The 13,657-nt window shown below is 37.6% G+C and overlaps 1 protein-coding gene across 1 annotated transcript in view; it reads left to right on the top strand.

The window, feature by feature from the left end:
- Positions 1-13,657, top strand: part of LOC127631541 (neurobeachin-like) — a 351,059-nt gene that overhangs the window by 326,479 nt on the left and 10,923 nt on the right. Inside the window, exons 49-50 of the mRNA XM_052109693.1 lie at positions 11,002-11,091; positions 12,334-12,526. Of these exons, the coding sequence (XP_051965653.1) occupies positions 11,002-11,091; positions 12,334-12,526 (283 nt within the window). The remainder of the gene's footprint in view (positions 1-11,001; positions 11,092-12,333; positions 12,527-13,657) is intronic.

Below are 13,657 nucleotides of genomic sequence, written 5' to 3'. Positions count from 1 at the left end.
TTAGATCTTGCCATGCAAATATGTCCTCTGAAAAAGAGAAACTCAGCTGCTCGACTTATCTTGACAAAGCCAACATACTATAACTGTCACACTCTGGCTTTCTGTCTTTCTATCTATTTGTCCATCTATCAGTCTGTCTAACTTTTAGACCAGGCTTTGTCCAGACAACATCAAAGTTTGTCTTGACAAACTTTACTTATTTAGTTTACTTTGCATCTTTATTTCAGCCCTGAATTAGTGATAACTGTTATGCTAAATAAATAAAAACTATTTAAGCAATAAGATACAAAAAGCTGTGCTGTATTTTGAATATAGTCATAGACAAAGAGTGGTGTTGCACATGTAATGGTAGCCAGCTGGTATTTGATAGCTGTGCAGTGTGTAAACCTCATTCTCCTTGCCTTAAGAGTCGCATTAACAACCGAGGCTAGCGCGTCTGACTCCCATGCTGGGGATCACTGGTTCGAATCCCACTCGGGGCGGGTCGAGTAGGACCGGTGACACACAGTGTACAGAGTTCCTGCCACCAGTTTAGCTGTGACTATAATCACAAAACAGCATGGCCTTCAGTGCCTCGTTGGTTTTATTAAAGGCTTACTACCATTGCTTGCCATTAACATCTGCCAAATGTGGGAAGAAATCACCAGTGGGTTGCCACAGCTAATGTTTTTTAATCATCATCCAAACTAACCAAAGGACCAATCTACAAGACTTCATTTTTGTTAATAATTATCCTGCCATCATTTATGTATCTTTATCTTGATGCTTGAATAGAAATAATATTCATGTATTTTTCCATTTATGGAAAACTTTGCAATGAAAGTGAATGGTGACAGAGTTTAATCTACCTAACATATCCTTTTGTACTCCATGGATTTATTAACTGTTAAAGTTGTAGTTAAAGGTTTTTAAGTGTGTTTAGGCTATTTAATTATTTATTTGACAAATGTTATATTTTATTTTAAAAAAAAAAAATAAAAATTCATAAGAAAGACTATTTACAAGTTCTATCACTTTTTGTGGGCCGGAGGATTTTGGCCTAATGAAAATGCTGAGTGGCTAGTGGCATAGTGGACTTTGGAATACCCCTAGCCATAGTGGCCGGTGAGCCAAAAAGTCAACGTCAAGCCTTGGTTACTACATAATAAAAAGCACACAAGTTTTAACTTTAAAGCATTGTTTTATTAAGACATTTTGTTAAAGGGTTCGTGACATGCCTTTTTATTTTGGTATGTTCCTTTAAAATGTTCACTTATATTATTAGTAAAGTTTTTTGCACAAAAAACATAGAAGTCTAAAACTGTCATTTTACACCCTCATTCTGACCATCTGTCAGAAATGCTTGGTTTTGGTGTTGTTTCTTCTTTAAGACAACTGTTATGATTGGCTCACTGCTCCTACCTGCTCTCTCCTTGCTATCTCATTGCTCACCACTACTGGGTGGGCTATTGAAGGTAAAGTAGTGTGTTGTTGTGGACATGGGCACCATGCAGGATTTATTTAAATCTGCCTAATTGAACTTTATTTGTACAGGGATACGGGGCATGCTCCCTTGGGATTTTTTATTATAATTTTATTTTGCAAAAACAATACCAAATAATTAAATTCTGGTGACTTTGAGAGAATAATTTTTTGTATTTTCTCGAGTATAAGTAACGCTCATGTAACTACTGGCTAAAGCATTTCTTCCAGTAACCATTCAGAACCAACACAGTCTCGTGCTGAAAAAAAAAAGAAAATGCACCACAACGAATAGAGCAGTACGCAGGTATCTCAAGACGTGTTTTTATCAGTTGAAGAAGTTCTTTTTAACTTGATAGCATCTACAAATGCAGTGCTCCCATGAGAGATGCTAAAAATGCAGAGAAATGTGACACAGTTGTCAAAAGACATTCATATAGCGAATGTTAACATGGAAAAAAATGGAAAAACAGGACTAGTGGATGCAAAAACACATTAGTTTTGAATTAGCCCCTTGTTCAGATGACACAGAACTAGCTGAAGTTTCTCCAAGTTACCTCTCAAAAAGACAGCCTTTGGTTTCAGTTGATTGTAGGGACATTTCAACTTTATCCAGCGCTGTTTGTTCTCTGTGTTCGTAAATATCACTGTACTGTTTTACTGCATGAGAAACCTTTCCAAATGATTCAGTGAGAGTGCACGCCGAACAAATTGTACCGAATCACGAATCACCTGAGACCGTTTTGCAAGCCTGTTTGGCCAATTCACTGAAAAGAACAGACTCAAAAGAAGTATTAATTTGCAAACTGGGCAACATTAGTTCTTTTAAACAGCCAACAGAAATACGGGACAAACTTCATGATTGATTAAATATTCTGAGAGTATATATTTCTCAGGTCAGTATTAGTGATTATGGTATGCACAGTGCGTACGCCTGTACAGCTTCCGACACCACTGGTTGTGGAGGCGGTCAGATGCAGATGTCTGCCACAGTGTGACATCTCAATGTGGAGGAAGTAGAGTACGGGTCATTTTGGCAGCTTGGTTTCAACAGCTGCTATTATTGCAGTGAGGAGGAAGCTTTGAGTTCTGAAACTTACAGTATGTTTTGATAGTACAATTACTTCTTATATTTTAAAAAATCAAGGAAAATTGTATTCCTTGTGTCATGACCCCTTTAAGTATAGTCTTTGATTAGAAGACATTAGAATTCCCTGGTGTTGCAACAAAGATAATGATTCACTACTGTTGTGCAGTGATATACAGTATATAGGTGAACGAGTATTTCATATCATGTCTTACTATTTTGTGTACAGTATTTTGTGCACTTATGGAATGCTGTATTTACCAATCAGCATCCAGGACCATTCATTTCTGTCTTATTCTGTACATAAAATAAACACTTATGTGAAATAAAATTTCTCGTAGTATTTATTTATTTTTCTGCTAACCAACTTAAATTTTATTCATCATTAAGATGTATATCAATGTTATTGATTTTCCAAACAATGCTCTTTATTGACTGGTGGAAGTTTTGAAAATGACTTGATTGCATTTGTGGATATGATTCCAATTCCACGGCAGCAGCTGGTCAGCAGTGTTTTTCTTGCAGTGTATACCCCATTCCTCCCTCCTTCTCTCACTCTCTTTTTCTTGCTCTCATTCCCTCTATCTCTCCCGCTCCCTGTGATACCCACCATCTGCTGTCTGCAAAACAAGTCATTTATTTACTGTCACTTTCAGAACTGCCTTTATTTGTCAAGTGACCACTATGCAAATCACACTGAATGGGGGGGTGGGGGGTAATTATCAAACAATATGGAGAAAGCTTTCATTCCAGACAATTTCATGTGGCCATTTCTTCACAAGCAGTCCAGCACTGTGAGTGCAATATTAGCTGACATCAAGGTTTGTTAGCCATAGAGTAACCAGAGGCTTTGCTTTTATTTTGACAGATGTGGACTTCTGACTTCTGAAAATATATATGTAGTACTCTTTCCTCTACTGGATATCTTAATAATGTATATACTGTTTTTTTAAGATATCCAAGAATCTGGTAAATATCATTCAGCTACTTTAAGGAATAGTTTACCCAAAAATTTTAACAGTATTTTGTTCACACTTTTGCATATAATGCTCAGATGCACAAGTAGCTGTCTAAACCTGCTGGGCATTACTGCCTGCCGCACCTCTGGCAGTGTCTTAAACGTAATGAACAGTAATGAACGTAAAAGGGGACTTTGTGTTTCTCTGAAGAAAGAAAGGGATACGTTTTTGTAACAACACAACAGTAAGTTAATGTTGACATAATTTTAATATTTGAGTGAACTATTCCTTCAAATGCAAAGGAAAGCTGACCACAACTTGACGTTCAAATACGAAAAGGAATTTTGTTTTGCACTGTTTGTCCAACTAGTTGAACAATGCCCCTTGAGCTAAGAACTTTGAAGGATTAACGTCATTTACAATCTATATTGACCTCAAGTTTGGCTGTTCCCCAATCGCCATTTGTTACTGTTTACCAGGTCCCTCAGCCTGAAGACATGAGCCAGAGAGGGAGGAAGGCTTGTCTGGTATCTCGTTCACATATGTGACCGTCACCTTCAGGCTATTGATTCATTCCCCACTGACAGGTGCATCATCAGCTCTGACATTAAGCACTGCAATTACAGCCTTAAAATGTCAAACTGTGGAATTAAGGGTCATAACTCATTCCAGAGTCTAATCAAAATGGTAGGAGTTGATGATGGATTCGCTGGACTCTAGTTGGGAAGACTGTGTTGCAGGAAAATTGGTGTTTACAGTGAAAAGAAACATGCCAGCAGTATCGCTATAAAGATGTTTGACATGCATCATATGCAACCTGAGTACAACACTCCTCGTGCATTACTTATCAGTCACTAATGATCATTTCTGCATGTTTTTATTGCAGATATTGAGATAGCGACTGTCACTGCAACATTTCTATCTTAAAACATTGGTCATATATTCACATTTGTAATATTATATTACAAATATTATTTCAAATAATATAAAGTTTATCAATATTAAATTAGAATTTGATAGTACTTGCATTCAGTGAATGTAAACAATTCAATAGTGAGGCTGTTAGCGACATCTGCAAGTAAACAGGTTAAATTATGTATCCAAAAATAAGGATAAAAATATAGCTGCAAGCAGCAATCATGGGGCCTTCTGACATGTATTAAGCACAAATCAATGAGCTCTGGTATAACAGTGATACATTTTTAAGACTAGAAGAGGTGGGATTCAAACCAGGGTTCATCTGATCTTCTGAGAGATGGGCCAAACAGCTTACACATCTCAAAAAGACAAAAATGAAATGGCAAGTTTAGAGTGAGCAGTCAAAAGCGTTAGTCAGCATGCTTACCAATTAGAATGCTAACATATTAGCATGCTTAGATCACATTGCATACATAGGGTATTATGGTCACAAAATCTTACAAATGCATTGATTAGCATGTTCGCCAATTAGCATACTTATCGATTAGCATGCTAAGCTAATGTTGCCTACGCATAGCATTGCAATCATATAGCCTTAGGAGATAGAATACCAGAGGCGTTTCCAGCACTGAAGGACATCCGGGGCTTAGCCCAGACAATTTTATTTTCACACTAGCAACCACTTCCCTGTAGTCCAAAGCTGGTGAGAGGGTATTCTTTGAGTTTTGCTCTGGCTGGGCCTATTTCTACAGTTCCTAAATCTTCCACTCTAGTACTATCCTCGACTAACTCATCCTCTCTCCTCCCTGAATCATCTGTGATGCAAAAGAACAGATACAGCACATAACTTATTGCAAATCAGCTTCAAACAACTAATTCATCAAGTGCTACATATTTCAAATTGTAGACTAATACCATTGAAGAAAATGTATTGGGAAGAGCAGATCAGTGGGATTGCCCTAAGATCTATCATGATTCTTGAATTTTCATGTACATTACAATAAAGTCATCACAAAAGAGTTATATTATAGTGAGTAAAGTGAGGTAAAAAAATATTGAATATAAATAATTTATATTTTTTGACATAAATAGTCAAAATGATGTATAAGATCCTAAGTTAAAGCAATACATGAATGACTTTAGTCTAAGTTCATTGACATCATGGCATCGAACTGTATATAATTCTCATCATCTCTATGAGAATAATTCATCTGTCAAAATCCTTTCATTAGGATCATTGAGATAAACAATGTTTCACTTTTAACTTTCTCTAAAGTAAAGTGACTGATTAATTGTTACCAGTTTGCATGCCTGATTCTGGCACAGCTGCTGCTGCCAGAATTTAATCAAATCAAAGTGTATATTTCCTACAAACTAATATCTTAAAACAAGTCACACATACATTTTATGTTAATGCTTATTGGTTATCCTTAGCGAAAACAACACCTGATAAACAAGAAAAGTTCACTCCGAACGGGGCTCGAACCGCGGTCTCCAGCGCGAGAGGTAGATGCGCTAACGAAGAGCTACAAAGTTGCGTCACTCTATACAAGGAGGTTAGAGGCTACATCTCTTGAGGTTTAGACTACTGTGTGTGAAAGCCAGCTAGATGATGATCTTCAGACTTTAAGGACAAAAACAAATGTGAATTTTTACCCACTGACTTCTTTCGGAAAAATCCCCAAAGCCTCATTTGCTTAATTTTTGCTGTCTATCCTGCTAACTGCCATTAACTCGCCACTAAGTAACGTTAGTTGATGTCAACGACTGTGCAAGCTCCTCCTCTACCTGCTGCATATTCAACAGAGAGGAAGAAACGGAGTCGCCCATAGGCTACCGACAGCAAAGGAACTTATTCTATAGGCTAGATTATGCCTATGTCTATTTTTACAGGCTGTATGCAGTATGTGCAAAGCAAAAGCACAATGAAATAAGGCAACTTATGATTTCGGGGGTTTACATAGGCTTTTGTCTGGTTTCATATTTGTCAGTCAACTTTTCAAAATACATTCGGGGCTACACTCAAAACATTAGGGGCTGAAGCCCCGGCAAAATCGGCTGCCGCCGCCTCTGTAGAATACCCTACAGTTAGTAGGCTAAATTATTAGCATGGAAGGCTAATGTTACATACAGATAGCATTATGATCAACTAGCCTAAAAAGAGAAAATGTCTTATAATTAGCATGTTAACCAACTAGCTTTAACTCACTGAGCTACTCAACTGACATTTCCATGGAGTTAAAAAGAGACTTCCTGAGGTTAGAGTCAGCACACAACTGTAGGTTCTCTTTTGAGCTATAGGTGGCATTTTCTCCAAACTGGGATACCAGGATATGATGTCGCTAATGCATAACAATTTTCTTTGAAATCCAACAATCCATGGTGGTGGCGCTATAGAGTATGTCCTATGGTATAAACAGGTCTTACTGTACTTCAGATATAAGCATAAATAAAAGTCCTACTGCTGGGTAAATGGAAAGATCTGGACTGCTAATGCAACATTACATCCATGGAATTGCTGAGCTTTGACTGTTCTTTGAAGACATTCAAACGAATATTTAGACACACATAAAATGGCTTAACCAACTCAAAGTTCTTGTTCCAACAAGGCATTCCTCCTCAATATGTGAATACGAACTGTACATTCTACATGTTCCAATTCACCAACTGTTGTTCATGCAAGTAGGCTATACTAGGGATAACAGAAAATTACAAAACACATTATGATCAAATTTAACTCAATCCATAACCTGTTGCTATGATTATTCTGCTTTCCAAATGCAGAACTTTCAATAGTTGCACTCTAAAACTGAGTTCTCATCCAGCCAAACCCCAAAGTTGAAGCTGTGATTGACACCCCACAGGTTATGATGGATGTTTGTGTCCATCAAAGCATCGTGGCTTGTTGCTTAGGGAGTGACAGTTAGCATTTATCTTTTGCATGTGTTTCTTATCAGTTTAAAAAAACATGGGGCTTAAAGTGGAAAATAGGAATGAACTGCCACTTAAGGGTTACAGATATCTGTTTGTGATGGTATTGTAAATGGCATGTTTTTCTTTTTCTTTACAAAGCTGTGATGAGCAACCAATTGATTTTGTGGCTCTTTTGACATGTTGTTATGTTTAAAGGATGTGACACACATAACCTTCGCTAAAGCTTTGAATCTAGATATAGTCTTTCAAAGGTGGATTTATAACAGTACAGTGTCAATGTAGATCCTGTCATTCTCATCACTAGAAAATTTAGTTTTTTGGTCACTGGTTCACAGCATGGGATGCTGTTGTGCTGTTGTCCTCCAGTCTTCGTATCTAGCTTAACCAAGACTTCTTTGGTCATCCAGCCTCTCCAAAAAAGATCTGGCTGACTGACTAATTTCACCAGCTACAGTAAGTTTATCAATTATATACTGGTCAACCAACTATTAAACAGCCCAGACTTACATGGAAATTCATGCAAGCTTTTTTAGCATGGTAGACTCAACATTTAATTATTCGGTTTGTGCAAAAAATAGCATAAAATCTGCTCTTGTAGCTATTATTTCTTATTATTCATAAAAGTGGATAATCAGAGCTTTTCCCCCCCAAAAATAGAATTTAATTCCTCAAAATCCTACACATTTTCCTATCGTTGTTTTGATGTAGGAGTATATTCACCAGCTTTTGAAGTCTTAAAGGAATTCTTTCCCTCATTCTTTTCTTCACTCTCATGACTGCATTGGATGGTAGAAATATAATGATACTTTCCACATGACTGCCTGTTTCTCTCAGAATTCCAGATCAGATTACATTATCTGAGTAGACATCTTGACCCCTGTTCCTGAGCCTCACCTAAAATAGCTATAATACGAGTGCATTATTAGTTGATTGACAGCATCGTAAAGCAGCACAGACTGACATTTAATTGTTGCCAAATGTGATGTCGGTGAGTCGTGAGTGTTCTGCTTGTGTCGAATTTTGCTGGCCAGGGTCAAGCCTAAACGTGGTTTTGGGCAAGAGAAATTGTTTTTATTTTAGGTATTTCAGTTAGAGTTAGCATTTTATGTTTCTCTCATTTCCTATTGGCGAAGTGCCTTATGCATCTTTCGCAAACCAATTTTACCTCCATAAATAGACACATTTCTGAGTGAAACAGGGTGTTCAACAAGGAAAAAAGGATTGATTGCATTGAGAAAAGTGGGAGTTTCATACCAGAATAGAGTCAGTTGGCTGAGGGGATTGGTGACATCAGCCGAAAAGTAAAGCCAATTTAGAGGCGGAGCAAGTTAATTTGATGAAAGATTATGGAGACCTTTTTTATGTAAAATACTCTGCACAGATGAACCGTGTGCAGTAAGACATGGGACATGCATTAAAAAAAGTAAATGGGGTCAATTTTATTTTCATGTAGACTTAACAAGGAACAAATCTGATAAGCATACTACAGTATAAAAAATATTTGAAAGTAAACTTTGAAAGGCAGACGAAATGTGATATAATTTAGGCAAAACATACAGCTTGAAACTCTTCATGTTCTTGAGATCAAACTGGCAGTAGATATTTCATTGGTGGCTTTATTTTTTATGTTTTTATTTTATAGAGATTCTTGCCTAGTCACTATTTTTGAGAATCTTAACCTAATGTTAAAGAGATGGGGAAAAAAGAAGAAAAAAACCTGTATAACTTTCTTTCTTTCATGGAATGTTAAAGCCTGAAAGCCTTACTCACTATTCAAGTCATAGTTTTGAGAAAAAAAATTGCAATGAAAATGAATGATTTTGTGTTTTATTAAAGAAAGAAAGTTATACAGGGTTTGAACAACATGATGATGAATAAATGATGACATAATTTTCAAAACAAAAATTTTGGGGGGATAAAACATAAAGTACCAACAGAGTTGTATTGTTTTTTATTTCGTTTTTTAATGTTTTTTTTTTATGTTTTGCCTGTTTCTGTATGTGATATGAGTCGTGAACTGAAAAAAACAAGAACAACAACCATCCTGGAAGAAAAGAAGTAAATCTCCATTCATTTATCTCTCACACACATCCCTCACAGTTTCATTATGTTGTATAATACTGACAGACGCATGTCACCACGTGTTGGTGTTATTGATAGGGTGTATGTTTGTGTTTGTTTGTGTATGTGTGTATGGACTGTAGAGATGTGGAGAGTTTGAATGTGTGCCACTGTGCACAGTAACATTGACAGACACCTACAAGCTCCCCTCGGCTGTTCCGAAGCTCTGATCCCATCAATCTCTCCTTCCTGTGTGGAGCACCTCCCACACTCAGACAGAACAGCTCACCCTCAAGCCTGGACTCTTGTGTTAGATCAAGCTTCTGCTTTATCCATGTCACCACACCGTACATAGCTACATGCTCAACTTGTCACATTTTTGTGTGTTTGAATTTAAAATTCCAAATGTTAAATGTACAGATTCTTTAAAATTTGAGATTCAGAAAATTTGAAATTTGAATTTCTAGATTCTAAATAGGAAAATACAAATTCTAAATTCTAGTGTTATATTTTCTAGTCTCTTGCCTTTTAAATTCTTTTGGTGGGGGTTGGGAAACAGATTAGCATGTTATGCCCTTCCATTTAACTTACTAAACTTTATCTAAGTATTTTTTTAAAACCGTATTTTGCTAGTTCTTGTATAATTATTTAGTAATTATTATGTTATAATTATATTTTTTATACATGCAATTTTGTACTTTTGAAAAATTCATTTGTCACACCACATTTAAATTGAATAGTGATTAAAAATAGTGATTTAAAACAGTTAACAACTTGTGAAATTTTTAAAATGGTGACCAGTCACATCACTTAAAATATACACTTTCCCTTACTCATATAAATGTTAACCTAAAATCTGTATGTTGATTAAAAACAGTTCTTGAACATGTTCTGCATCAACTACCCATGTATGACTACTCTTTTACATCATAAAAATTTGGTATAACTCGCTTTAGAAGCGGGGGAATAATGCGTTCTTGTGTTAAAAGATGCAAGATTAGATGTTTTGAAAAGCTGAGCTTCTTTTAACTTGACAAAAACAGAAAGACAATGGAAAACTGTGAAAAAATTCCCATCTAGCACATGTTTACATTTGAAAAATGGAATGCAAAAATGCTGTTTGTGATTTTTACTGTATCACTATTAGTACTATTAGTATTTTTATTTGTGTGTGTCTTTGAGACAGAGACATTGTGTATGTGCTCTTTCTGCCCTTTGTCTCTGGCACAATAACATCTGAGAGGGAGGTTTCTGCCACAGTCCCGGCTACACGTCAATCCAGGTTAACGTCTGCTTGCAATGGAAATGGGAATGGTTAACTGAAGCACGTTAATGAGGGAAGGCTTGTCTCTTCCATACTAACACTTGGATGACTCTGCAGGCTTTGATGGGGGGCAGGGGTGGGGTGGGTTTGAAACTCACCCCCTATGACACTCACCAAGCCACCTTCCCTTCAAGGCAAGGCCAAGTTGGGGGGGGGGGTTTGCTTGCATTGTCAAGTAACGCATTGACCCATCACTTTGATGCCTATCGATATTGAGAGGCAGCTCTCTCTCTCTCTCTTTCTCTCTTTTGCTGCAGGCCATGAAGGCTGAGATCCAGAGTGTTGGACAGATGCCTTCTCAGTTGCTTATTGAGCCACATCCTCCTCGTAGCTCCGCCATGCACCTGGTGAGAACAGTGTGTATGTGTGTGCGTGTGTATTAAAATCAGTTTGTGAGTGTTTGTTTTACCTGGCAGTAATGGAAGTTATTATTTCAAAACAAGGGCAGTCACGTCTGACCTTCGAACAGCTCCCAGACACCCAGAACAACCGTTTTATGTCCATACTTTCTGCAGCCATGTTTTAGAGTGATTCAGTATGATGCTTCAAATATGCCCAGCCGAGGATAGCATACTGTCCGCACACAGATATTGTGTAGTTAGTGCTTTATCAAGTTAACACAACAAATTTCATGGAGACACACATACAAAAGCCCTAACACAAATACATGAAATACAGACTTTACATTCTTCTGAGAGCACGCAACTCTATCACAGTGACTTTTAAAAGTTATTGTGCTGGGAGAACAATGCTCTCTACTGGCCATATAAATCACCACACTTGAATACTGATCCTTTTCTACATCATTTAAGTGTCTGTCATAACAGTCAGAAGTAGTTTACAATGAATTGCAAAGAAATTGTGTGAACTTAAGTTTATTGTCAACTGTGTTCCATGATCAAATGAAAGCATTTGTTAAATAATGCTTAAATCATGTGTAACTTTTTATAAAATAAGGCATAATATCTCTGTATAGAAACTCCCATTAAAACTCATTCAAAGTGGCAGCTTGAGCTAAACACTATCACATGACACATTATCCAGCAATTTTTCAAAAGCTGTTCTTAAAGTGTACACCATTTGTTTTTTAAAACATTTATAGTCACAAAAAAGTATTCACAGTTTGAGTGACATAGAGTGGTAAGAGTAAACTTTGGCAACTTTAAGGCAAATGCATACTTACTGGGCGAACAAACTTCTCTTCATTTGTCTAAAAATGATGACAAAATTTACAGATGTTTTTGCAAAGGTGTTTTGTTTGGTGATATATCTCCTGTTCTCGCACATACCTGATATTCTTGACCTACAGTATAGGAGAACTCGGCTAGTCCAAGAGCGTTGATGATTGCTTAAAACTAATCTTGGATGTTGTTTGGACGTAACATTCTTTATTTATTTTACAAAAACAAACTAATTTTAAACAATGCTGCACTGAAGGCCTCATCTTCCTGACTCCTCCTAATCCATCACAGTCTTTCCTCTCTTAACTCTTCTGATCTCTTTCCTCTGTGCTAATGACCTCTCCTCATCTATCTCTCCCATCCCTCCTTCTTTTCTGTCCTCTTTTCTTTGCTTTCTCTGTTCAACAGTGTTTCCTTCCGCAGAGTCCGCTAATGTTTAAGGATCAGATGCAGCAGGATGTCATCATGGTGCTGAAGTTTCCCTCCAACTCTCCCGTCACTCACGTGGCTGCCAACACACTGCCACATCTGATGCTTCCCGCTGTTGTCACCATCACTTGCAGCCGACTCTTTGCCGTCAACCGCTGGCATAACACAGTGGGTGAGTGGATATGGCAAAAAACACAGCCGGGCTAATGCATATGGTTTATTGGGGTATTTCTCAGTTGGTTTGCCTCTTCGCTAAGACATAATGTAATCAATATGTGTTTGTGTGATCCTTTAGAAAGTAACTGTAATCTATGCACATTGAAAAATGCAATACAATCTAATTATAAGTAATTGATTTTTGTAATCTGATTACATAATCTACATTACATGTAGTCCATTAGTTCATTACTGAAATTAACTGAGGTTGGCTAATGCGCTAAAGCAAGCGGCAACACATTGTATACATTTTAAGCATCAAATTCATCCGCTTTTAAATGGCGAATGCTTCCGTGCAGTAAAAAACTTTTAAGTGTTCCATTTGGGATGATAATCCACTTTGAAAATTCAGTCAAGCAGTTAGAGTGTCAAATACCTTTAATGCAAAAGCAACCTATTGATATGTACCATACCATACACTGTCAATCAGACACACACACTCAACACAAACACACTCACACTGTTACCACTAGGCCATGTGTGAACAACATTACCCAACTAGCCGCTCCCAGGAGCCCCCCTCACCTGCGGGTCAGAGGCCGGATGCTGTGGCGACTGGCTAAATTAGCCTATCACAGCCTCTCCTTTCACCTCACACCTCCCCAGCTGTCACAGCAAAACACAGTGATGTCTGGACCAAATGTTGCAACCTCACTCTCTCACACGACTAATGGCTGCAGCTGAAGGACCAACCCCTTTCTGGCCTTGTGTGTATTGGTCACCCAAAATAATGAGCATAATAAGACCACCATATTTTCCCAATGTCTTCCAATTCCAGTCTCTGCCCTGTAGGCCTGCCCCAGGGGTCCTATAGCTCTGGCCTGCTTGACACTAAAGAGAGAAATCAATAAGCGTCATGGAAATCTGGCTGGTGGGTCTCCAAATGGGGTCAGGAAGTGGACTTGACACTGACAGCAGGGCAGGTGTCTGTGGGATGAAGTTTCGTAAAGGGTGTGCATGCTTTTTGAAAATAATGGGAATGAAGGTTTTGAACAATGTGTTTTTGACCACTTTTACTGTGTGTGTGTGTGTGTGTGTGTGTGTGTGTGTGTGTGTGTGTGTGTGTGTGTGTGTGTGTGTGTGTGTG

The sequence above is a fragment of the Xyrauchen texanus genome, chromosome 38 (assembly GCF_025860055.1).
Source record: "Xyrauchen texanus isolate HMW12.3.18 chromosome 38, RBS_HiC_50CHRs, whole genome shotgun sequence".
Taxonomy (NCBI): Eukaryota; Metazoa; Chordata; class Actinopteri; order Cypriniformes; family Catostomidae; genus Xyrauchen; species Xyrauchen texanus.
The sequence above is the reverse complement of the archived record's forward strand: the minus strand, read 5'-3'. Positions and strand labels throughout refer to the sequence as shown.